This window comes from Engraulis encrasicolus, chromosome 24 (assembly GCF_034702125.1).
Source record: "Engraulis encrasicolus isolate BLACKSEA-1 chromosome 24, IST_EnEncr_1.0, whole genome shotgun sequence".
Lineage (NCBI taxonomy): Eukaryota > Metazoa > Chordata > Actinopteri > Clupeiformes > Engraulidae > Engraulis > Engraulis encrasicolus.
This window is the reverse complement of record NC_085880.1, coordinates 42340291-42366884: the sequence shown is the minus strand read 5'-3', so window position 1 is coordinate 42366884 and position 26594 is coordinate 42340291. Positions and strand designations below refer to the sequence as shown.

Sequence of the window (26594 nt, the reverse complement as noted above, 5' to 3'; positions counted from 1 at the left end):
AGAGAAAGAGGGAGAGAGAAAGCAAGCTGCCAGACCCAACATTCCCCGCCCAGTGTTGTCATTAAACTACTAAACTGCGGCTAGTAGCTAGCTCCCAAGGGGGGCTAACCAGGCACAGCAGCAGTCCTCCAAAGCAGACTGGATTATCATCATAATAGCTAGCCCATTACCCGGAACGGCAATTAGCATGCTGTTCTCTGAGGGCTTCTTTGTGTTGTGGGGGGTTTGTGAATGAGCTGTGGTGCCATTTTGTTTTGGTGGGACGGGAGTGTGTGTGGTGGGGGAGAGACCTATAGTAAGGTGGTTGGTTGACAACAACTAAACTATGGTGGTGTCCTGAGGAATCTGATGGAGACACATGTCGAAACGTTAGTCTGATTGCACTGACAAAACACTGATATTACTTAGCCCCGCTCTGGTTGCACCGGAGGGTTACTTTGAGCCACGTAGTACGTATTGGGGGAGAGACCTATGCTAAGGTGGTTGGTTGACAACAACTAAACAAGAGTGGCTATGGTGGTGTCCTGAGGACTCTGATGAAGACGCATGTTAGACTGATTGCACTGATAAAACAAACTACAGAAAATAGACATCTGTGTTGCACCAGATTCTTTTCCCTTTTTAATTATGATTTAGCCCCGCTCTGGTTGCACCGGACTCCGGAGTGTTACTTTTGAAGTGCGCATTACGTATTTCCTTTGTTTTAAAAGTGGTTGACATCATCCAAACAAGATGAGAGGAGCAGCTGACTCACCTGCTGCGACTTCAGTATGGCGGCGCCGATGGCGTCCACGTGCTGGGCGATGGCGTCGCCGGCCGACTTGTAGCGCTCGTTGACCTCGCCCACCATCTTGTCCAGGCCCTCGCGAGCGCGCCAGGGCACCAGCTCCAGCAGCGAGCTGCTCACCTCGTTCAGGCTCTCCACCTGGGGCTTATGGACCTGGACATCCTTCAATAGAGCCTGAGGAAGACAAGAATGAATTAACCCGTTAAAATACGGTGTTTGTTGTTACCAGAATGACAATTTGTTGTTACCAGAATGGCAATGACCAAGTCGTAGTGCATTACAAAAGGCCCTGTGTTGTCATAGTAGAGTAGTAGTATGGTAATTAACCTTTTGATGACTATTACAGTGTTCCTCAGACGGTACAGCATGCATTAAGGGGCTACCCCTAAGACACAGCCCTTGTTATAAATTAGAATGGCAATGACCAAGTCGTAATGTATTAGGCCAAAGGACTACTAAAGGCCCTGTGCACTGTCATACTGGTGTAGTACTACGGTGGTAGTAATGTTCTGATGAACTTGTGCAACAACCTACAATTACCGCAGACCTAGTGACAACACATGCTAGCTGTGTCATGTCAATCTAAATAACAGGGTGATCATCACTAGGCTTTTGTTTCATGTAGACATGTGTAGTGACACCATTTAACAATACGAATCTTGTATCTAGGTGTATAAATGCTAGCTGTGCTATGTCATTCATAATGACAGGGTGGCCATGGCCAGACTTTTCGTGTCGACCTAGCGACAACATTCAATAACATCAATCTTGTATCTACTGTATATAGATGCTAGCTGTGTCATGTCAATCTAAATGATAGGGTGACCATCACCAGACTTTCTTTTTGTGAGACCTGTGTAGGGACATCATCTATGCAAGCTGTGCTATGATAACATTCATAATGACAGGATGACCATCGCCAGACTTACTTTTCGTGTCGACCTAGCGACAACATTCAATAACATTAATCTTGTATCTACTGTATATAAATGCTGTCAGATGTAAATGACAGGGTGACCATCACCAGACTTACTTTTCGTGTTGACCTGTGTAGTGACATCATTCAACGATACAAGTCTTTTATCTACGTGTGTAAATACTATCTGTGCTATGTCATTCATAATGACAGGGTGGCTGTAGCCAGACTTGGTGGGGGGAGTAATTAACCAGTGCTCTTCCCCATCCTCCTCCATGACTGAGGTACCCTGAGCATGGTACCGTCCATGCCGCACTGCTCCCTTTCGGGCGCCATTGGGGGCTGGTCCCTTGCACGGGTGAGGCATAAATGCAATTTCATTGTGTGCAGTGAGTGAACACTTGTGTGCTGTGGAGTGCTGTGTCCTAATGATAATGCGAGTTGGAGTTTCTCAGTTGGGCTTTCACGTTCACTTACTTTCCGCGTCTCCTGCACCTGACTCAGCTGCTCTCCGACGGGCTCCTGGGTTCCGAAGACGTCCAGCTCCGCCTCCACCGTGTCCAGCCAGGAGGTCAGGTCCGTATGGGTGCCCTCCAGCTTGGTGGCCAGCGACAGAGCCTGCTCCAGAGTCTTGGTCACCTGGTTGCTCATGGTGTTTATCTCCGCGTAACCCGTCTTGATGCCATCCAGCTTGCCTTGGATGACGACCACCTCGTCCCCTGTAGCAAGGCAATTACGATTATTGACGATTATTGCTCGGTTACATTGTTTTTTTGTTTTCTTTTTTCATAGTTGTCTGTTGGATGACAACCACCGCCTCGTCCCCTGTAGCAAGGGGTAGCAAGATTATTGCTCTGCTGTTACAGTTTGTTTTCTTTATGTCATAGCTGTTTGTTGGATATTGTTTTTAAAAGAAGGATTACATAAATTTAACTGGCCCAATGTGAATATTGGAAAGACATTTGGAACATGCCCCAAAGCAAAACCTTTTCACGTCTGGAATCTATTTCACTAATTACATAGATACCTGCAGCAGGATATTTATTTCATTTGACCATGGTAGTGGTCTTTGCACACAAACGTAATCATTATTCAATTCATGAAATCTACTGTTTTTCGATGACGCACTGATTTTTGCTGAATCCCTGAATATTCTGGAATCTACGCAGTTGGGAAGCCTAACCTGTGGTTTGCTTCAACAGTTCCATGCCGTTGGAAATGGCCTGATCAACATTCTGCTTCTTCAGCTGGATCTCTTCATGAAGACCCTAAAGTGAGAAAATAAAAAACTTAGTAGGGGAAGGGAATTAAAAAAAACAGCCGCACCAATTTTCCAATACCATCATCCATGAACTGGCAGATGAACTGAGGTAACCAACGAATAAATAAATACACAAATAACCAACGTAAACAAACAAACTTAAGTTGAAATGATGTAACTGAATTGTGTGATGTGGGGTTACAAAGGGACAGTAGGAGGGAGGGTTTCGGGGGGGTGGTTGGTTAGCTGGCTTGCAGAGACGGCTACACTACCAGTTGTTCCTCGTGCTGCATTTGCAGGACGTCCGCCTTGTAGTCCTCCACCGCCACCTCGCTGAGGCGTCCATGCACCTCGCTAAGCCAGTTCATCAGGGCCACCTCGTCCTCTCCGAACAGCTGGGCGTTGGACAGGGCCTGCTGCAGGAGCTCGGCCTTGCGGCGACACCTCTCCTGCAGCTCGATGAAGCCCGTCTGGGTGGCGTCCAGGCGGCCCTGAACCAGCTCGCGGTCGTCCAGGCTGCTGACGGCCCGCAGGCTCTGGCCCAGGCTCATGGCCTGGTGGAGGTCCTTACTGTGGCCCATCACCTCCTCCTCCAGGGCCTGGGGTTGGTGGAGAGCCCACGGAGGTGGAGGAGGAACAGGAGGAGGAGCAGGGATGGGGGTGGGAGAGAGGAGGGAGGAGGAGGAGGAGGAGGAGGAGGAGGGATGGAGGTGGAGGGTAAGGAGGGAGGAGGATGAGGGTAAAGGTACAGGAGGAGGAGGAGGAGGGTGGGGGTAGAGGAGGTGGAGGAGGAGGAGGGGCGTGGACCAGGGTTGGGGTAAGGAAGGAGGAGGGTGGAGGGTGGAGGGATAGGAGGAGGAGAAGGAGGTAGAGGGTGGAGGTAGAGGAGGAGGAGGAGGAGGAGGAGGAGGAGGAGGGATGGGGGTGGGGTAAGGAGGGTGGAGGAGGAGGGAGGAGGAGGAGGAGGAGGAGGTAGAGGAGGAGGAGAAGGAGGAGGTGGGGGAGGAAGAGGAGGAGGAAGAGGTGGGGGGAGGAGGATGAGGAGCAGGAGGTGTAGGAGCAGGAGGTGGAGGAAGAGGAGAAAGAGGAGGAGGTGGAGCAGGAGGAGGAGGAGGAGGATGAGGAGGAGGAGCAGGAGAAGCAGGAGGACGAGGAGGAGGAAGAGGAGGAGGAGGAGGCGGAGGAGGAGAAGGAGGAGGGATGGGGGTCGGGTAAGGAGGGTGGAGGATGAGGGAGGATGAGGGAGGAGGAGGAGGAGGAGGAGGTGGAGGATGAGGAGGAGAAGGAGGAGGAGGTAGAGGAGGAGGGAGGAGGAGGGAGGAGGGAGGAAGGTATGGGGGTAAAAAACAGCAACAAAAAACAACAACAAATGGAAACGTAAATAAAAATGAATTGATGACCCATGCATGAACTGAAGTAACATAAAGAAAACATATAAATCATAGGAGACCAATAACTCAACAGGTGATGTATGAGGTAAATGAAACCCGATAACAAAGGCAGTGAAAAGAGACCCATAGATGACTCATCATGGCTTCAGGAGGAGCTGGCAGTTGGCAGTTGGCAGCAGGTTATGTGTAAAAGTACACCTCGTCCTCTGCCTTTTTTTTTATCAAAAGTGAGAAGTCCGCACACTTAAAATCCTTTTTGTTGCATTTTATTATTTCATGACAGGATTACGTTTCGACCTCAACAGTCTTCATCAGATTCTTGGAGAATGAAATAATGAATAAAATAATAAAATACAACAAAAAAGGATTTTAAGTGTGTGCGGACTTGTCACTTTGAAAACTACAGTTGGCCTTCGTCCTGCACCTTTTCCTGGGATGTGCACAATCCTCTCCTTCAACTGACTCCGCCTGTTTTGTTACCTTGTGCTGTGCGATCTGCTCCTCCAGCTTGGCGGTCTGGGTGCCGATGGGCTCGGAGTTGGCCAGCCGCTTCTCTGTGGAGCTCAGCCAATCAGCAAGGGGCTCCAGGGTCTCATGGAACTGCTGAGCCACCACCAGGATGCTGTCCAGCTGCTTCTGCCTGTAGTGGACATCACAATACAATTACAGGGTAAGCGGTTAAGGCATCAGACTTGTAGCCCAAAGGTTGCTGGTTCGACTCCCGACCCGCCAAGTTGTTGGGGGTAGTAATTAACCTGTGCTCTCGCCCATCCTCCTTCATGACTGAAGTACCCTGAGCATGGTACCATCCCGCCGCACTGCTCCCTTGGGGCACCATTGAGGGCTGCACCCTTACACGAGTGAGGCATAAAATGCAATTTCGATGTGTGCAGTGTGCAGTGAACACTTGTGTGCTGTGGAGTGCTGTGTCACAATGACAATGGGAGTTGGAATTTCCCAATGGGCTTTCACTTTCACTTTTCTTTTTCAAGTGGGAGGTCCCGGAGCGCAGAGGATGGGTGGCTCCCCCCCGAGGGGGAGTCGGTGATGTCTTTCCCTGAGGTTCCATCCAAGGTTCCGGAGCTCTCGTCTGAGGTTCCGGAGCTAGCTCCCCCTTGCTCCCCCTCAAATTAAGCACTGCGTACATTACATTACAGGTCTTTGTGTATGTTTTGTATTTGTGTATTTATGTAAGCTGTCAGTCACCTTAGTTTGCCTCGGGAACGGAGAAGTCAAAAGTAAATGTAAAAGTTTCCTTCCTACACAAGTAACTTCTCTGAGTAACTAGGAGACCTGTGTACTTGTCTTACGATCAGCAAACTCTGCACTGGTTGTATCAGGTTTGTGGTGGGTCCATAGGTTAGGTTTTCAGTGTTTTTTCAGTAACAACATTCTCATTAGGTACAAGGGAGTAAATGGTGTAACAGCTTTGTAATGCCATGTGCTAGTGTTGTAATTACACCACAAAAGTACTTTTACTTCTGAAACCTCTGCTCGGGAATAAGAAAAGTACTCTACTCTACTCTACTACTCTACTCCACATGTAAAGACTATTCAGACAGGACTAGTTTTATGGAGGGACCTGGGTTAAATGTATAATAACCAGGAAGTTTAGTCCTGTCTGAACACACCATGTCAGTAAAGATTCATCATTTCCCATTCTCTGTCAACCTGAAGTGTGTTTCTGAGGGGCAAGTATAATATTACATATTATGCTTGTACTGTACACTGTGCGCATTAGTGTGTACACAATATGGACAGTTTTGCCTGAAGTGTTTCAGCTTTGCTTCTGAAAGGTTCGTGTTGTGTTACCTAACGCACTATACGTCCTTCATGAGTGTAGTAGTAGTAGTTTTAGCCTTTATTGCCCCCGAGGGGAAATTTGTTCTCACCACACAAGGTGCAGTCGCCGCAGAGCAGCCCCTATATAAGAACACCTGTCAACCCACCTGTACATTACATATGTTTGTGCATGCAGCACATTTGAATGGTCCACTCCCTCCCCACTCTGTGCAAATCTGTGTGGAAAGTGTGTTTGTGGAGAAGAGTGACAGTCAGCGTGTAGTGTTACCGTGTTACCACTGCTGCCACTGACAGCTTTGTCCGGGCCAGGGATAAAGTAATTTGAAAGGGCCCCCCTAACCAATACATACAATTTAATGAGGACCTATTTCTACCTTCACTACCCCTCTTTCCCTGGGCCCGGGACAGCTGACCTCTTTGCCCCATCATGCCACCTTCCCTGAAGTGTCCCAGTACCTGAATGGTGAGAGTCCACTCCCCACTCTGTGTAAATCTGTGTAATCTGTGTAAATCTTTGTAATTGTGGGGAGGAGTGAGAGTGCATGGGCGTAATTTTAGGTGTGGATGGTGGGTATACTGTATGTCCATACCACTTTTTAGATTAACCTAGCCTGTTCCTTCCACCTTATCACACATATAATGAAAAATAGCTAACCAGGACAATTTGCCATACTAATGTCCCCACCACTTTCCAAGTCAAACCTACACCTTTGTGAGTGTGAGCGTGAGGGTTGTGTTACCCATCCACTGTGTAAATCTGTGCTTGTTTGGAGGAGTGAGTGTGAACGTTGAGTTGTTGAGTGTTGGGGTTGTGTTACACGTACCTGTTCTCTGCTTTCTTCAGGAGGCCGTCCCACCTCTGCCCCAGGCCCTCCACCTCTCGGCTGATCTTCTCCTTGTCCTGCGTCTCCGCCAGCTCCGTCACCTTGCCGGCCTCCTTGCGGATCAGCTCCACTGTGGGTCGACGGTCATCCAGCAGTCGCTGCAGAAGCTGATCCATACAAACACAAACACAAACATGAACACAAACATAAACACAAACACATAAGCAACGTTGCTATATTTTGTGATGCAGGCTATTCTGTAGATACTGCATGCACTGTTGATATGCTGGTCATCCAGAAGCTGTGGTAAAGTTAACAGGAATGTTTTAATAATAAAAATAAAGTTGAAATGATGAAGTACTGTACAATGACATAATGTACAATGGCATTGAAGAGCTAACTACCATAGTACTAAACTGCACATAGCACAGGGTCTTAACTTAAGTAATGCACTATGACTTGGTCATAGTGATTCTGGTAACAGCCAATGTACTGTAGGCCTGCAGTTTATTGCCATGTCTTAACAGGTTAAGCACACACCTTTTGTTCTTGTATTTGCGCCTTGACCACTTTGAATTCGGCCGACGGAGGCTTTTGATTGGCCACCAGCTCCTCGGTGTCGGTGAGCCAGCTGAGCAGAGACTCCAGGGCGTCCTGAAACCTCCCACAATGCAACAGGGCCTCGTGCAGCTGGGCCGAGCGCTCCGCAACCTGCAAAAAAGCAAAGCAAGTTAGCACACCCACACTTCCTTTTTCAATAAGGCCCAATAATGCTGTTAACTGCTAGGCTACTGCATCCAAACACCCATTTAAGTTGCTATTAGTAGAATAATAAGCCAATGAAAACAGGGAGGGGGGAAATGGGAACTGTAATTGTAAACACAAGTCGTTTTCATTTACTGTACGAGTGACGTCATGTGTTATTTTGCGTGTGATGTTGGTCCAGATATAATCAGCGAAGGAGGTTAACGTAATATCATCCCGTACCTTCTTGTTGAGGGTGTTCCACCTGGTGTTGACATCGTCGAGGTCCTGCTCCAGGCCCTTGGTGTTGGTTCCTTTGGCAGCGTTCTGGATCAGGCCCTGGCCAACCCAGTTCAGGTCTTGTAATTGAGCTTGTAATGACTCAATTGTGTCTTTCTGGAACACCTGAAATTATACCAAGTATCGTTTTCATTAGACATTAGACTTTCATTTCTCATAATGCATGCAGACAAACCAAAAGCAGACAAGAACGTTTTTCGTGCAGTCTACAATGCTGCCAAGGGTATTTGTGAAACTGGCTGGTTTGACTTCTAAAAAAGGGAATTTGCCTTCGACCAAAGCTCTCCCTACCATGCCGCCGCCGCCCACGTCCAAGGCAAATACCATCACACACACATCAAGGAATATCCAAATTAGAATAAAACACAAAACCCTTTTTGTAAACATTCATTAATTTCCCTTCAGCGAGAAAATGACTTCCTGTTTGTTCATGGATCAGGTTTGAATCTGTCAGGCTAAGTTTCATTGTACTAAATGTGTTTTGATAAGATCTTTCATCCTTTAACAACTCGTGCAGTCAGGGCCGGATTAAGATGGCCTGGGGCCCCTAGGCTACAGGTGGCTGTGGGGCCCCCAGGAGGCCAAATTTTGGGCCAAATTTACATAGACAGTGTCATAATTGCGAGCTAGGAATTAAGGACAAAATGAACCAACTGAACTCAACATGACAAATGAATGTTTCAATATTGCATCTGGTCACAATTCTGCAAATTTTTCTCTTTTGGCTAGTCAAAGGCCCCCTGGCAGGTGGGGGCCCCCTAGGCTGCAGCCATATCTAGCCTGTGCATTAATCCGGCCCTGTGTGTAGTAGCATGTACTCGATCACTTCCCTGTCTGGTACAGCGCTGGGACTGCTGTTCCTTCCCTGTTCCCAGAGATGAAAACACAGTCTGTGTGTCCACTGCTCTGCTAGGCTACGGGGCCCTGTGTTATTTTCCTACCCTGTCTAAATATAGCCAATTGTCATTATAGCGAATGCAAGAGCATGTCCATAACAAGCAGTCCTGCACTGTGTATAGTACATCACAGCTCAGCACAATGCAGCAGGACACAGGCTCTTACAATCAGAGCGAGTCACAGCTGCACAGGATCACTGAGTCACCAGGAGTACGCGCAACACAACACAACACAGCACAACTTGAGCCCCAAACCCAATTCAGGCCTGTCGTAATCTGATAGAGTCACCACAGCACCACAAACTCCACTGACTCTGCCTGCCTGCCTAGCTCCTAGGAGGCACTAATCAGAAGTGGCATGTTTATCAAGAGAATTTTGTTATTCGTCCTGTCAGGCGGGGGTGGGGGTGTGGTGTCATTGACACACGGTCACCCTGAAGGAGGATGATACAACCAAAAGTTATAGATAGATGTAGGTACTGTATGTGGAATGGGAGGGTTGAAGTAATTTGTGAACATTGTTGCCGCTGGTACCAATTCTCACCATATTTTCTACCAAAGTTGTTAATCCTGGGGTTCAGAAAGTACGTCAAAGACCCTGCCTGCCAAAACTTTGATTCCGACCAGCTCTGAATCAGCTGATCATTACAAGAACCCAAAGCAGGTAGACCAGCTACAGTAACCTCAGTGAAATCACCTGTATTGGAAGAAAACTGTGGCAGAGCTTACACTTTTGGACCGGGTTTTTAAACCCTTAGCGCAGAGCCTATGTTTATAACCTTACTGCCACCGAAATTGTATTGGCTATGTCTTAATCTGTTACTTAAGGCACTCAGTGCTGTCATAGCAATGTTGTTATGATGTAGTGGAGTATTTCCTGCAAAGAGTGAATAGGCCTGCCGGTGACCCCATCTGCAGGAAGAGGGTACCACCTCTGCTTTCTAAGTATACCTGAGGTGGACAGAGGCCTGACAGGTCCAGCTGGGACGTATCCATAGCAGCGATGGCGGACAGCATGTTCATGATCTCCTCTTCTCCCATCTGCTTGAAGATGGGGTGCACGCCATTGGCCACCTCCAGAAGGAAGTCCTCGATGTCTGCGATGTTGTACTCTGAAGATCCCTCCTCAAGGTCACCACCTAATGACTTCTGGTCGTCGTCTCCTGGCATCGTCGTCGTCTCTGCGAGTCTGTGGTTGAGCGGTTCGCTTTTGCCATTCATGCATGTCGTCTCGGGCTGTGTCACTACCACGCTGGTCAACTCTGAATCCTCCGAGTCCGGTAACGTATCCTCGAGCAGCTCCGCAGTGGGGAGCTCCTCGTAACCGGCAAACGTCCGCGAGCGTCTGTCTTTACGCATCCTCCTGGACGAGCCGGTTCTCGACCCGGACCCAGAACCGCACCTCGACCCAGACCTCGACCCTGATCCCGATCCGGAGCACGACGGCAGCGAGGGCATTGACCCCTTCGAGTCCGTACGGTCCCCGTTGGTGAGCGCGTGCTCCACACAGCTGAAGTCGACTGTCCCGCCGCAGTCCCTGGTGTGCTGCGAGCTGGGCAGGAGGCTGTCGCTGTGGCGGCTGGAGGTGGTGGAGGTGGTCTGATGCTCCTTGGCAGAAGCGGAGAAGGGGAACTCGCCCTGGCCGGAGCTCAGTGACCTGCCGGGCCTCAGCTCCCCCCCGGACACGTGCACACCCTCCGTGGACGAGAGGCTCCGGGTGCCGGGCCCGGTCCTGCCGCGCTGGGCCCGCTGCCGCCGTTTCTCCCGCTCGGCCGTCGGGCTGCACAGGCCCGAGTCGTCCTCGGAGGTCAGCGAGTTCCCGATGCGTCCCCGATGAGCTCCGTGGTTAAGCAAGCGGGGGTCGCGGTCTGCACGGTCGGCACGATCGGCACTGCCGCAGTCGGTGGATAGCGTGCCGCTGCGGCTGGCGTACTCGTTCAGGTGCGTGGGTGCAAACGTCCTCCATGAGCGCCGGTGATGCGGCTGCTCCTTGCCACTCCGCTGCTCGCTGGACGACGACGATGCCCGACTCTTGGGCACCATGGTGCCCGCGCCCCGGATCACGTCGCCGTTCAGTTTGAGCCCGTCGAACACCGCCCGCTCGTCAAAGCGGCCCGCTTCCCGACTCCCGGCGCCGGCACGGAGCTCGAACGCGCTGGAGGAGGCCAGGACGCCATTGCCACACAGGCTGGCCAAGTCCAGTGTGCGGTGCGTGTACGGTAGGGTGCCAACAAAGTGCCTGGAGCTCAGGCTGCCCTTTGACCCCGAGTCTATTTGTTCGTTAAGTCTCACCGTGTCGTATATGGATCGCTGCGGCACGTAGCAGTCGTCAATGTTTAGATCTTCCTCCTCGCCTTTGCCCACGCACGACGGGTTCTGGCGCAGGCAGTCAGGTCTGCTCAGCGGTTTCCCCATAGTCACAACTCACAATGTCAAAACAAAAACCCGACCCCGAGAAAGCCTGACGCTGACGCGGCTATAAACTGTTTAATATTTGTACAAAAGTTAAAGTACATGAGGTACGGATTTTCAGTGCATAGTTCAGTAATACTTAATTTAAGACATTCGAAAGCAATTGAAAAAAATTAAGGTGCTTGGAAGAAGTTTTGGAAAAGTTAAAACATATAAAATACTATGCATCTGATAAGTTATTTCATGAAAAAAGTTACAATATGAAAATAAATATGATCAAAAAAATACTTTATATGCTAACAAAAATCTGTAACACTTACAAAAATATAATCAGTAGGAAAAAAAGCCTACGTGAGTGAGTGTGTGTGTTTGTATGGATATAAAGCCAAACAGAGAGCCAGCTTAATCTCTTGCTGACGCCACTCTAGCGAGTAGTAGCTGCATAATAATATCCCATCCACTGAGCAGGAACATCCTCAATCACACACAACACGGAGAGAGAGAGCGACGGCGAGAGAAACTCCACTCTTAGCCCAGTCCCCCATTCAATCCCATTGTCACAACTTGCTCATTGTTGCGGCTTGTTCCGCCGACAGCCAGACAAGCAGGTCCTGCAGTTCACACATCCCCTGGACAAACACTCCAAAACGCCAAAAAATAACAATGTTGTTGTTTTTTCTTCTTCTTGGGGTTTCCAATCCAAAATCCCTGAAGGGCTTAGAGGGGCTGACGGTATACTCCAGTGAAGAGAGGTGTAAGCATGCACCGCGCAATACAAATCCAACTGATCCACTCATAAAAAAACAAAGAGCAATCAAAGAGAAGTCGGTACTCCTGGGGCAAAAAAATGCTGCTCCTCTGCTGCGTCTTCCTACTCTCTGTGTTTCCAATACATTCCCCCTTTCATTCTCTCTCTCTCTCTTTCTTTCTCTCTCTCTATCCCTCTCTCACACACTATCTTCAGTCAGTTTCTCTCTCCCTCTCCCTCAAACTCTCTCTCTCACTCTCACTCTCACACTCTCTCTTCCTCTCTCTTTCACCCTTGTCTCCTCTCCGTCTCTCTCTCCCTCTCTCTCCCTCTCTGCCGGTCTCTCTCGTGTGGCTCGCCTGCCCCGGCAATGACAGACACCCTCCTCTCCTGCCAGCATTCTAATGGCCCCGCCCCCCCCATGCGCTCATTATTCAGGCAACATCTGCCACGGCTCTGTGTGTGTGGAGGGCCGTTTCAGCACATGCTGATTGGTGGACGCTTGACCCTTGTTACTCTCTCTCTCTCTCTCTCTCTCTCTCTCTCTCTCTCTCTCTCTCCTACACTCTATCACTTGCTCTCTCTGTCCACTTGCTCTCTCTCTCTTGCTCTCTCTCCTGCACTCTATCATTTGCTCTCTCTGTCCATCTCTCTCTCTCTCATGCTTTCTCTCTTTCTGTGTATATCTCTCTATTTCCTCTCTCTCTCTGTCCTACACTCTATCACTTCCTCTCTCTGTCCACTTGCTCTCTCTCTCTCTCTCTCTCTCTTACATTCTATCACTTGCTGCCTCTGTCCATCTCTCTCTCGTGCTTTCTCTCTCTCTCTCTCTCTCTCTCTCTCTCTCTCTCTCCCCCTCCCTCCCTCCCTCCCTCTCTCCCCGTCCCTCTCTCTCTCTCTCTCTCTCTCTCTCTCTCTCTCTCTCTCTCTCTCTCTCTCTCTCTCTCTCTCTCTCTCTAATTCCCCCCTTCTGTCTCTACGGACCACATGACTTAAGTTCTTAGTCATTCTATTGCGGAGCAGCAATCCAGCACTGTTGGTGCTCACGGACTCCTCAGGGGCTGAAGAGCCCAGACACACACACAAAACACACACACACACACACACACACACACACACACACACACACACACACACACACACACACACACACACACACACACACACACACACACACACACACACACACTGTGATGACATCACTCGGGGCAGAAATAGATTCTCCCTCTTCATCCCTCTGTGTCTCTTTCTCCAACTCCCTTTCTCTCCTTTCTCTCCTTTCTCCTGCTTCATTTTACTCTGTCTCTCTCTCCTTCATTTTACGCTCTCTCTCTCTTGCTCTCTCCCACACACACTATTTCCTTCCCCAACTCCCTCTCTTCTCTTCTCCCTTCTTTCTCACCCTTTTTTACCCTATCTCTCTTTCTCTGTGAAACACTCTAAAACTGTCTTTCTCTCTATATCTCTCTCCTTCTACCGCTCGAAAACTCTGTCTCTCTCCCTCTCTATCTCTCTCTATCCCTCCCTCCCTCTCTCTTTCTAAAACTCTCTCTGTACTCCTGGTTCTGGGGTGGTTGCGGACCCCGTCGCTCTTCCTAATTGTGGTGGTATTCTGAGGGAGGCACGGCGCAGGTTCTCCACTAGGTAATCTAACACCCCCAGCGCTGCCAAATCCTGAACATGCAGGGACTTTTTTTAACTTCCATTTCTGTTTTTTTTTATTTTATTTTTTTAGCTATTATTATTATGTTTTGATGATATCAAGAGACAGAGCAAGGCCAAGCGAGGGGCGTAGGAGGGACAAGACTTGATAGGAGAGGAGAAAGAATTTCTGTTCTGCAACTGTTGGGGTTATGATAACAAGAGAGAAAAGGGTTTGGACATGCGCTGCTGACACCCCCACCCTAACACACACACACACACACATCGAACACACACCGAACACACACACACACACACACACAGCCAACTCACACAGCCCACTGAGCACAGAGAAAGGCGAACCAACAGGCAGAGAGAGATCAAGAAGTGGTGTTAAGAAATCCACGGGACATTTGCAGCTGTGAATCTCGCTTAACTTTCTGATGTAATCTGAGCAAGGGATTAAAGGACATACTGGGCAGTTGTTGCATTTTTTTTCCTCACACCAACAACACGCAATCCATTTAATTCTGAATCGTCTTGTGACTTTGAAATGAAGTTATCTGTTGAAGCCCGTTCAGGCAGTCTTGTTACATAACTGATACCAACAAATGCCTTAAAACCAATTACCGGTACAATGAAATAAAATAAAGGTCAGAAATTCTATTCTTGGAGAATAATAAAACCCGTGATAATATGCTTTCATATTTTCAGAACAGAATATTAGTTGTTAAGTGAAGAGAAACTCCCGACACCCTGAAGAAGGCTCTGTACCGGTAGGTGTGGGTCTCTGATGTCATGTTTTTAGCTTAAAAAATAGACATGTTTACTAAATAAAGGGTTTTTAACTTTTTTGAAAAAGAAGAGGGCCTTGGACTCCCTTTTTGATGAGAATATTAGTTGTAGTTAGGGCAGCAAAAATGGCTGGCTTGTTGGAAGCACTCTCACAGATTCACACAGCAGATGACACCACTTATTTTCACCGAGATCGGGAGAAAAGAAAGAAGAACCCTTTTTATTGTGAACAGGGTCTCTCTCTCTCTCTCTCTCTCTCTCTCTCTCTCTCTCTCTCTCCCTCTCTCTCTCTCTGGGTCATTCACCTTGGAAACAGTAGGTGTGGAGTTAAGTACACCCATCCCGAGACAGCGCAGCCAGGATCGGTGGCAACCTGATCATGGTGAAAATGGCAAATGGCGTCACAACACAATAAGTCACGTCAACTGAAGACCCTCAGGGGCCAATGGTTTCACCTTTCCTTTCCTTTCCTTTCCCTTCCTACCTCTGAGCAGTGTGTGTGTGTGTGTGTGTGTGTGTGTGTGTGTGTGTGTGTGTGTGTGTGTGTGTGTGTGTGTGTGTGTGTGTGTGTGTGTGTGTGTGTGTGTGTGTGAACAGCTTGGAGATGGGGCCATGAGTAAGCACCCACTCCAAGGCTTAACAAAAAAGTATAGGCTGACACCTCCCACCACCACCCAAACACACACCCACCAACCCAACTACACACACATGCACGCACACACACACACGCACGCACACACACACACGCACGCGCACACACACACACACACACACACACACACACACACACACACACACACACACACACACACACACACACACACACACACACACACACACACACACACCATCGTGGAGGACAGGAATCACTGTGAGTCAGGGACTCAGGGGGCAGAAATTCCAAGCGCACCATGTGGGGTGTTGTGAAGAAGATGTGTCAGAATCCAACCACAACACCCCACCCCACCCTCACCCTCACCCCACCCTGTGCTGCCACTAAAATCTTCCATCTATGATACCCCACCCCACACCACCCCACCGCACCCCACACCACCCCACCACACCCTCTGCTGCCACCCAAAACTTCCATCTATGCAGCAGTCCCTGCCACTCAATGTGGGCTTACATACAATAGGCTGAGTGTGTTTGTTGTGCTAGCGAGAGAGCGTTAGCGAGAAGTGGCACCACATTTAGCACTACGTACTGCCAAAATGAAACAGTGTGGTGAAACTGGCGCGACCAAAATAATAATAAAGAACGGTACTTCAAAGAGAAGACTTCATCACACTTCACTCCAGCCGTCTCCAGTAAACTGATGAAGTCCCTAATGAATATGGTGGTGGTGGTGGTGGCGAGACAAAGAACAAGTTGTAGATGTGATTAGCGACGCAGCCTCAGTGGTTGCTCCTGATAAACATCACAGATTCAAGAGAAGAAGCAAAAAAAAGATGAAAAAAAAAAACATTCTCAGTTGGGACAAAAAAAAGAAATCGCTTGCCACACAAAAGAAAAGCAAAAAAAAACCTCAATGCCGTGCCTCAAAACAAAAAAGTGCCAAACAAAAGGCTTCTTTTTTTAATAGATAAATGATCAGGGTAATTCTCTGCAGTTGAATGGAGTCCCACATGCAGGACAATGGGCATCTTTCTCACTGCAGCGGAGGTAGGAACAAGGGCCTTGCCTATCCTATCTGGGCCCATGTGGACGCCGACTGGGGGGAGCAGAGGGGTGTGGACAGGGACGGGGGGTGTGGACAGGCACAGGGGAGGAGGGAGGGGGGTAGGATGGAAGGGGCGGATTAAGATGGCCCGGGGCCCCTAGGCTACAGGTTGCTGTGAGGGCCCCCCACAGAAGGCAAATATTGCAACAAATTTACTACATAGACAGTGTCGTAATTACGAGCTATAGGGATTGAGGACAACATGTCTATGATTATTTTTTTTTTTCAATATTGCATCTTGTCACAATTCTGCATTTTTTAAAAACTTTTGGCCTACCAGACAGAGGCCCTCTGGAAGGTGGGGGCCCTAGGATGCAGCCATATCTAGCCTGAGCATTAATCCGGGCCTGGGTGTGGACGGGGGCAGGAGAGGGTAGGGTAGGGGGAGGGGGCACAATAGGAGAAGGGGAGGCAGCATTGGGCCGGGCCCCCGGGCCGCTCAGTCACAGATGACGCTTTTCAATGGGCACTGAGGGAAACCTTTCAATCCCTCTGCTGAGCAGACTGGCACAGACAAAAAGACATAAATCATCAAGAAGAAGAGAAAACCCAAAACAGAGACTTCATTTGTAGAACATTTTTTGTTTCATTGTTTTTTTTTTACATGTCTCCCTGTGTCCCCCTGCTTACTGTTCCACAGACTGTGAGCATGAATGTGATAGTAAATGAGTATTAACATGCCTGCACACACACAGACAAAAATTAGGTTAAGCCTCTTTCCTTCACTCCAAAAGCCTTTCGAGAGGCTTTTACCATTTTTTTTTTAATTCCAGTGCAAGTCTTAAGTCCTCATAATATTTATCCTCTGAGCTGGTGTAATGATAGGGTACTGTAAACAGCAGTATTGTCTGTCTGTTGTCCACCATTTGCCATTGTCCTGGGTGACCTTTACGTTGCCTTTTAAACAATTCCTGTATTGTACTGTTTCTCAACAAGGGTTCTCCAACCCCCCTTGGGCGCTCAGTTGCAAGTGGTGGGCATTTATTTTATTATTGTTTTAATACTACAGAAAGGGGGTCTTGGCAGGCTTGCGATGAGTTGGGAGGCTTGTGATAAGGTCAAGTGGGGGCGTTTGAAAGGTTGAGCATCACTGCTTTAGCGAACCACTGTTCAAGCAAGGTTGAGAACCGCTGCTGTAGTGAACTACTGTTCAAATCAGGTTGTGCCTCACTGCTATAGTGGGAGCAGCAGACGTGTTACATAAGAGGCCAAGCTGCAGTCCAGCAGCAGCATGAACTCTGGGACATCCACACCGTTAAACTGCGGAGCACAGTTTTAGAATGACTATGGGTAAACAGAGACCTGTGGTAGCATTCATTTAAGTTCATAGTAGAGAAAAATAATGAAATAGGAGAAAAATAGGAGGCGATAATAACTATTCAGTCAAACTATTTATCGGACGTTGAAAACGAATCAATATTTCAAAATGCACATGTCGATTTTCACATCATACATGTGCACAAACGTGTTTCTTAAATCAATAACCAACAACTAAAAATATTTGAAGAGTTCAGATGCAAAACCCCCTACGTGCCTTTTCAGAAAACAATCTTAATTCATTTTTATTTAATACAAAGCTATCAAAATTCCATATATTTTTATTTTATTTATGTAATATAACTATTTATATGTATTATCAAGTACATGAATGTAAACCAAACCAACAATGGGGTTCTCTAAAAATATAGAAGTGCAGGTCTTCAGAAATGGAGTTAGGGGATTTTGCATCTGAACTCTTCATGTTCACATAGAAATATGAAGGGGAAAAAAATGAAAACGAAATTTGAACCATGCAGTACAAGCAGACTGGATAGAGGAGGAGGCTGGGGAACTGGGCTGGAGGGTTGGGTGAGTGTGTGTGTGCATGGGGGTGTTCTGGGGGGGCTAAATTCCGCCTGCGAGTCTGGAGCTGGAGACCCCTGTAGTACATGATTGAGGATCAGTGCAGACCGCATAACTTCGTGACAAAGGGATTTGCATGGTCAGAGGCAGATGTGTCCATCCGCTGCTCCTTTACCAAGGACGGCCTCGCTACGATACGATACGTCAACTTTCCCCCACAGGCTAAAAGAGGAGGCAGGGGGAGTAGGGGAGGAGAGGGAGGAGGGGGAGGAGGAGGAGGAAAGGGAGGAGAGGGACGGAGCTAACCTCTCAGCTCCCAGCTGATCCACACACACACACACACACACACACACACACACACACACACACACACACACACACACACACACACACACACACACACACACACACACACACACACACACACACACACAGCACAATCACCTAAACTGCCGCTGCTGCTGTGAGCACAGCCAGGTGCCTTTTGATGTTAACTGAAGTGTAGGGAATTACAGCGGCCGTAACCCCGCCCTGACTGGTAATATAGCAAACGTTGCCACGGCAGCAGCAGGTTCACTCTCAGATTAAAAAGTGAAAGAGCAACAGAGAGGAATGATCGGAGGACACAACGCTGCATGTGGATTTCACTGGCTTGTTTCGTTTTAATTTTGGTTTAACTTAGTTTCTGCTGATTCACTTACAGATTAAAATAGAAACACTGTGTGTGGGGAAGGTGTGGCTCTGTGAAATCAGGGATGAAAGATATTCTTGTCCTTTTTAATTTTGTATTTTGCTATAAAAACCATGGAAAATAGTTCCATATGTGTATGTGTGACCACTATATAAATGCATTATACATTAGTTTGAATTCATGTTAATTACACATTTACGGGATTTCACAAAAGAGCACAAAATGAATACAGGCAAACAGTCAAAACCACATTGCCACTGAAGTTACAAAAGATGAATCAAACTTTTGCAAGGTCATGAGAGCAAAACCCCACCCCATCTGCATTCATAATGAAAAAAGAAAATGCATTTATTAACACTTTCTCCTTCCTCAGAGGAGTCAGGCATGGATGAAAGAAGCTGTTCTGGGAGATACTAAACCACAACAGATGCTTTGGGCGGCCACCAAATTAGCTGGTGGGTTAAATAATGAAACAGGCAGCCTTTTCACCCCTCACAGCACCGCGGGGCGGGCGGGGGGCGGGGGGCTGCCATACCCCAGTAGCCTTCAACAGAGGGGCCAAGCAGGAGACCTTCCCTGCCCCCCCACACCCTCCGTTAAACACTAATTATACATAGTACTTCTAGTGCTACTGTCTCTCTAATGTCTAATTATGCATGCATGGTTTGTAAGATAGCAGCAAAACAATTTCTCCTTCGAAGAGATAAATTCAGTCAATTCAAGTCAACTCTTCTCAACTCAACATCCATCAGCTCAACTCAGCTCAGCTCAACTCAACTCATCTCCATCCACAGAGCGCAACCTTTGACGGGGGCTACTGAAACACATGACACCCCCTTTAACAGAGGGTCCTAGCAGGCGACCCTGCCTGCCACATTACACTCCCCCCCAAACCCCCTCACCATTCCTCATCCTCCTCATCCACAGAGAGGAGCCCAGCCTCCCCTAAACCCCTTCCCACTCCCCCATCCTCCTCATCCACAGAGCACAGCCTCCCCCAAACCCCTAACGCTCCCCATCCTCCTCATCCACAGTGCCCAGAGCCCAGGCCTTTGACTGGGACCAGTGAAACAACACCCCCTTTAACAGAGGGTCCTAGCAGGCGACCCTGCCTGCCACATTACACACACTCCCCCCCAAACCCCCTCACCATTCCTCATCCTCCTCATCCACAGAGCCCAGCGCAGCGCAGGCCTTTGACTGGGGCCAGTGAAACACACAACACCCCATCCTCCTCATCCACAGAGCCCAGCGCAGCGCAGGCCTTTGACTGGGGCCAGTGAAACACACAACACCCCATCCTCCCCATCCACAGAGCCCAGAGCAGCCCAGGCCTTTGACTGGGGCCAGTGAAACACACAACACCCCATCCTCCCCATCCACAGAGCCCAGAGCAGCCCAGGCCTTTGACTGGGGCCAGTGAAACACACAACACCCCATCCTCCCCATCCACAGTGCCCAGAGCAGCCCAGGCCTTTGACTGGGGCCAGTGGAACACACGACACCCCGCTGCTTCCCCAGCTGGCTCCTCGGTCACCCACAACAAAGGGCTCTTGGCCGGCTTCTCTTTTGTTAACGCCAGCTGCTCGCCAAAAAAACCTCCACCACCAACCAAAACCAATACAGCACACTGGGCAATGCAGAGCTCCCAGCTACCGAAACACATGTAGGCAGGAACACACAATAGCAGGTTTTCTGCTGAGTAATTTTCTGCTGAGTAGTGAAACCGATCTAAATACCTTAAAAGATGTCACTTTTGAAGTGACTTTATGATTCTGAGATGGAACACAACAATCTGCAGGAATTGCCGAATACTACACTAATACTACAAACCTTTTTAGGGATCTGCAAAAACAATGTAAAAATACTTTCCATTGACTATAACACATCTGTGCATATTTTTTTCCAGACTTTTCCCATTTGCTTTTTCCCCTATTACACTTCCAAAGTCAACAACAATGGCTTTGAAGTTTCCCAGTAGTCACATTTAGATACTACTCATTCATCTCAAGCACTAAAAATGAAAGACCATTCAGCCTGCCTTGAAGGCCAGTTCAAGGTGGGAGCAGGTTCGCACACTGATTAAGACACTAACGTCAAGTAAAGTTTGTTTTAGTTTCTCAGAGCAGAGTAGAGCACGTGTGCAAACCTGCTCCCACCTTGATCTATACCATAGGTGGCTAACCCGCGGCTCTCGAGCCGCATGCGGCTCTTTGCCTGGTGTTTTGCGGCTCTTGCGTTCATGTCCAAGTTTGTGTTTATGTCCCATAGGCAATATGCATTAGAATTGCGCACACAAAGTTGATTAGAACTATGGCAAATAAGTGCCCTGTGGTCTTGGTACTGTAGTAGGCCTTGGCTAAATGTGTCCTGAATGATCACGTTGATGTGTGACATGTGTTACTGCAAATAGCCTACAAGACGCGATTTAAGCCTATGTTCTAAAAATAGCGCTTTAAAAAGTGACCGCGTCTTTCGCTGACTAAACAAAATATCGGCAAAAATGTTTTAACCTGAAAGATTTTGCCATCACTCCTCAATAAGGTCAAGAAAATGTGCTGTCCATATTAGATTCTATCGCTCGGATATGGCGGTTATAAATGTGCAAATGATATGATAATGAAGAGAAAGGCGTCTGGAGCAGAGATGCGCCGAGAATCTCTGTCCTGCGGAGCCATCTCTGCGCTCTGTTAGGAGGAGTGTTCATGGCTATTGACCCGAATGTGAAATTATGTTTTTGGTTTAAAATCGTGTTATTTTCGCGGGCTATAGACAAAATAGCGCCAAAAATAATGTTCTACCCTGGTTTATCAGCCATTGTCAAAGCGGCGCAGGCAGACAGCGTGCAGGTGGGAAACAATTTAAATCGACTTGTCGCTTGTCCGCACTCAGTTTAGTCTCAAAAAGAAAACTTGGTCTTTTCCCCTGGCCCCCTGTCAGCACCCGCTGAAACATTAATGTGGAAAATGAACGGCGATTTGACGAACCACCTTGTTAATTTCGGATGGTGTTGTCGTCAGGCATCCAATGATCATCTCATCTGTGCGCAACAGAGGTGGAAGAAGTACTGAAGTTGTGTACTTAAGTAAAAGTAGAAGTACCCTGCGAAAAAATTACTCAAGTGAAAGTAAAAGTTGTTTCCCAAAAACGTACTTAAGTAAAAGTCCTAAGTACTAACTTTTAAATGTACTTTTCAGTACAAAAGTACAAGTAGGCCTACTCACGCAATGGCTGTCTTTCTCCATGTCTACCTACTTGATCCAATAGGAAAAAGTGTCTGCAACGGTTTTCGGTTCTATTTGAACATGACTATGGAGTCCTGTTAATGTTTTTAAAAGTATATTTTCTGTCTGGGTGTCAATTTGGAAGAGGGGCTTGGTCCCGCCTCCCTGCCCGCAGCTGAGGCTACTGAAATATCCACGAAACACAACAGGAAAACCTAGGATAAATGTAACTAGTAACAAAGTCTTCTCCTAGAAATGTAAGGAGTAGAAAGTACAAGTAATTGTCAAAAAATGTAATTGAGTAAAAGTAAAAGTCTGCATTTTTATTTTTACTCAAGTAAGTACAAATTCCAGAAAAAACTACTTAAGTACAGTAACGAAGTAAAAATACTTAGTTACGTTCCACCTCTGGTGCGCAAGAAAGCGGTGCCTGTGCGCCTAACCCCCGAATGAGCTAAAAGAGGCGGAGAATCTTTGGACCGCGTTACTTCGTGCTCTGTTATAAAGAGTGCTCATGGAAATTATGATGTGAAACGTTTTTTATTAAAATATGAAAGAATTTATGAAATAATTTTGACCTGTGTACCCTTGTCTTCTTATGTAAAACAACATTTTTATCTTGAAAAAACCTTTTCCCCCCAAAAATTGAGGCAGTTAAAACAAAAAGAGGGGGGGGGTCATCTTATATTCAGGATTGTCTTGTAGTCAGGCCATTAAGTTGGAGTGTAACATCAATCTGACACTTTGTGTGTGTGTGTGTGTGTGTGTGTGTGTGTGTGTGTGTGTGTGTGTGTGTGTGTGTGTCTGTGTCTGTGTGTCTGTGTGTGAAAGGAAGAGATGGTTGATGTTCATACCCATGTGTTGTTGTGTATGCTGGTCTGTGGTGCGAGAAGGATGTGTGATGCCCATGTTGGTGGGTGTGCGCATGTTTATATGCCCGCGTGATGTTTGTGTGCCGATGTGGCTCTTTGCTGTGACACATTACAAAATGTGGCTCTTGGTCTCCGACTGGTTGGCCACCCCTGATCTATACCTTTTGGGTCCACACACCTGCTTATTTTTCAAAACATCTAGAGCGCAACAATACCCTTGCCTCCTACCTTGAAGGCCTCCACCAGTAGTCACATTTAGATAATACACATTCATCTCAAGCACTACAAAAAAATGAAAGACCATTCAGCCTTACCTTGAAGGCCTCCAGCTGTTGGTTGATGACATCCGTTTCCATTCCAACAGGACCCTGGGAATCCTCCTGGTCCTCCGCCTTCTTCAGCTTCCCCGTGAACTCCTCCATCTTCCCCTGGAGCTCCTCCATGCGGCCCAGAGTGCTCTGCACCTGCTCCTCCCGTCCGCGAGCGCGGTCCATCAGCTTGCCGCTCTGCTTGCTGAGGGCCTCCAGGTCCTTCTTGACGCCCAGCAGGTCCGGCGAGGCCTCCGCTGCCTCCGCCTGGAGCATCTTCTTGCAGCTGTCCTTGGCGTTGGCCGCGTTGGACATCAGCTCCTGCAGCTTACCCACGAAGCCCTGGACAGAACGAAAACAGGCATTTTACTGTATATACTTGCAATTTATAATTAGCAATTCATTAAAAGTAAACACACTGATGAGTCTCTTGTAAAGTGCACAATTGGAATACAATAATGTGAAGAATAAAAGTGAAGACAACAACGCTAAGTAAGTAGACGTCAGATCACTCTGATACTGATAGTAAACATCCTCACTGCAAGACGATCTAGTATACGATTTCTCCACTTTGGCAGATTCAAGACCATCTTGTACTCGATTTCGTGATTCACGATTTAATATCGTCATATCGCCCACCCCCTTACCTGGATGGCATTTTATATACTTGCAATATGTAATTAGCCATTAATTAAAAGTAAACACATTGATGAGACTCTTATAAAGTGCACAATTAGAATGCAATAATGTAAAGAATAAAACAACACTAATGCCTCTTTGCCACTTGTCATATCGCCTACCTGGACTGCGTCTTTCTGCTCCCGGATGGTCTCCAGGTCGCGGGCCACGGGCGGCATGCTGTCCAGCTCGTCGTCCAGGTCGGCGAAGGTGCCGAACATCTCGCGGACGTTGTTCTGGAACTGGCCGATGCCCTGCAGCTTGCCCTCCAGCGTGGAGCAGACGTCCGACACCTCCTCGCTGACGGAGCCGTGCTCCTTCTCCAGGCTGTCGGCCTGCAGCAGGAGGTCCGTGACTCCCTCCACGTCCGGCATGTCCACCACCAGGCCCTGGGCAAGGCCCGTCAGCTCCTGAGATGGATAGATAGATAGATAGATAGATAGATAGATAGATAGATAGATAGATAGATAGATAGATAGATAGATAGATAGATAGATAGATAGATAGATAGATAGATAGATAGATAGATAGATAGATAGTTTATTTGTCCTTTCGGAAAATTGTTCTGTGCCATTTTCAGTGCATCTGACACAGTTAGTACAAGGACATTACAATAGACAAAACACAATAGACAAACACAACACCCACCCTCCCTACTTTCAGAGTTCCCGCAAAATCGGGAACTCCTATCACTTTGTTGGGATGCTAACAATCATTAGCAAACCAAGGGAGGCCGTTTGGGAAATGTTAATTGTTATGCTCTTGGTCAGACCAAGTCTCGAAGAGATGATAATCAGGCCAATCCTGAACCTCCTACTGTACCTTGATCTGTCCCTGCACCTCCTCCAGGCTCCTCTGCTGGTTCCTCATGCTGCTGAGGTTCTTGTTGCTGCAGGCTTGGACGCCCATGGCCGCGTGGCTCTCCAGCTGCTTCTTGGCCCCCTCCAACTGCTCCTTGGCCTGCTTCTGCGTGTCGCCGAATGTCTTGAGCTTCTGCGCGAGCGTCTCCAGCGACTCCTTCTTGCCCTGCAGGTCCTCGCTCAGCGCGTCCCAGCTCTTCTCGATAGCGGCCCTCTCCGCGTCCACGGCTTCCTTGTCCGCGGTGGCCACTTCCAGGAGGTTGTCGGCCGCCGTCTTGAGCGTCTCCAGCTGCCCACGCTGCTTGTCCGCGTCCTTCTGGATGGCCTTGACCTGATGTAACGATACACGCATGCAAAATGTTATTACTATTTTTTGTTTTGTTTCTTTCTTCATTTATTGTTATTTTCTTTATGATTCACATGTGTATATTTTGTTTCCCACGGCTTATGTAGCAATAAGCTGACGTCATGACTGGTCTTTTTTAAAAACCACCCTGCCTACATTCTCTGTAAAGACGCTGAAAAAGGCTTAGGCCGAAATGTCTGTCTGTCTGCCATGCTAACCCAGTAAGATTAAAACGGCAAGAATTTCATGCGGGAGTGCGGCTTTTTTTTTTTACTAAACATGGCCTTCACCTGAGCCAAGGAGCTCTCCACCTCTGCGGGGCTGGCGCTCAGCTTCACCCCGCTGGCGGCGCGGCTCTGCGTCTCCTCCAGCCAGGAGCTCAGCTTGTCGGCCTGCTCGCCGTACTTCTGCGCCCGCTGCAGGGCGCCCTGGAGCTTCTCGCCCCTCTCCGACGCGGACTTCTTCACCTCTTCCCAGTTGGACTTGAGGGCCGCCAGCTGTCCCTGCAGCGCCACCTTCAAATTCAAATTCAAATTCAAAATATTAGATGTATGATGTTCATTGTGTCTTGGAGTTACCAATATCAAATCTTAAAGTTTCTTTTGTTTCAGACATGTGAACGTGTTTTCTTTTACCTGAGATGTTAAGATTCAAATTCAAATGCTTTATTAGGATAGCCCCTTGAGATTAACATCTCGTTCTAGAGGGTTCTCAAAGTACAGACATAACAAATACACATACCCACACACACTGAGGGTCTTCCCCACATTTCCCCATCTCAAAAACACAAAAGAGATGTACAAGATAGTACCTTCTCCGCCCCCTCTGTGCTCTGGAGTAGGGCCTCTCCCTCTCTCATGATGGTGCCGTAGGGCTCCTCCTGTTCGCCGAGCGCCTTCTGGACGTCGCCGTGGTCCTGGATGGACTGCTGCAGGACGTCCGTCTTGGCCGAGATGTGCTGCGGCTTGGACTGCTCCTCCAGCTTCTTGTCCAGCCAGTCCTGGAAGTCTTTGGACGTCTGGTGGAACTGCTGCGAGCTGGCGAAGGCCGAGTTGAGCTGCTGGATACGTTTCCCTACAACAAGCAAAACGAGTTCAGAAAACATCACATCCCATTACATTACATTGCTTTTGGCAGACCCTTTTTTTAAACCCATTTAGACACGGCGTTGTAAATTTGCTGTTACCAGAATGGCAATGACCAAGTCGTAGGGCATTACCAAAGGCCCTGTGTTATGTCATAGTATTGTAGTACTGTGGTAGGTAACATTTCAACGACAGAGTACCACTGGAGGCATTAAGGGGCTACCCAAAGCGACTTACAATTGAGGACATAGTCGTAGCCAAAATCACTAGCGGATACAAATTGCACAGGAAATAAACAGAACAACAAGTGCTGATGCTAAGTACATTAGCACAGGGTTAAGTGGAGTACGCAAACACATACACATCATGCATACAAAACAAAATGAATCATCACTGTAGTTTCAAATTAAATATTTACACACAAATAATGAATGTTGAGTTGATGAGTTA

The 26594-nt window shown here is 47.9% G+C and overlaps 1 protein-coding gene across 1 annotated transcript in view; it reads right to left on the bottom strand.

Moving 5' to 3' along the window:
• Positions 1–26594, bottom strand: part of LOC134440941 (dystonin-like) — a 235715-nt gene that overhangs the window by 57776 nt on the left and 151345 nt on the right. Inside the window, exons 64-76 of the mRNA XM_063191098.1 lie at positions 25871–26133; positions 25350–25574; positions 24676–25044; positions 23976–24263; positions 23182–23517; positions 7970–8131; positions 7523–7693; positions 6983–7149; positions 4836–4995; positions 3237–3563; positions 2887–2971; positions 2181–2422; positions 755–961 (exon numbers count right to left, since the gene is read on the bottom strand). Coding sequence (XP_063047168.1) covers positions 755–961; positions 2181–2422; positions 2887–2971; positions 3237–3563; positions 4836–4995; positions 6983–7149; positions 7523–7693; positions 7970–8131; positions 23182–23517; positions 23976–24263; positions 24676–25044; positions 25350–25574; positions 25871–26133 — 3002 coding nt within the window. The remainder of the gene's footprint in view (positions 1–754; positions 962–2180; positions 2423–2886; positions 2972–3236; positions 3564–4835; positions 4996–6982; positions 7150–7522; positions 7694–7969; positions 8132–23181; positions 23518–23975; positions 24264–24675; positions 25045–25349; positions 25575–25870; positions 26134–26594) is intronic.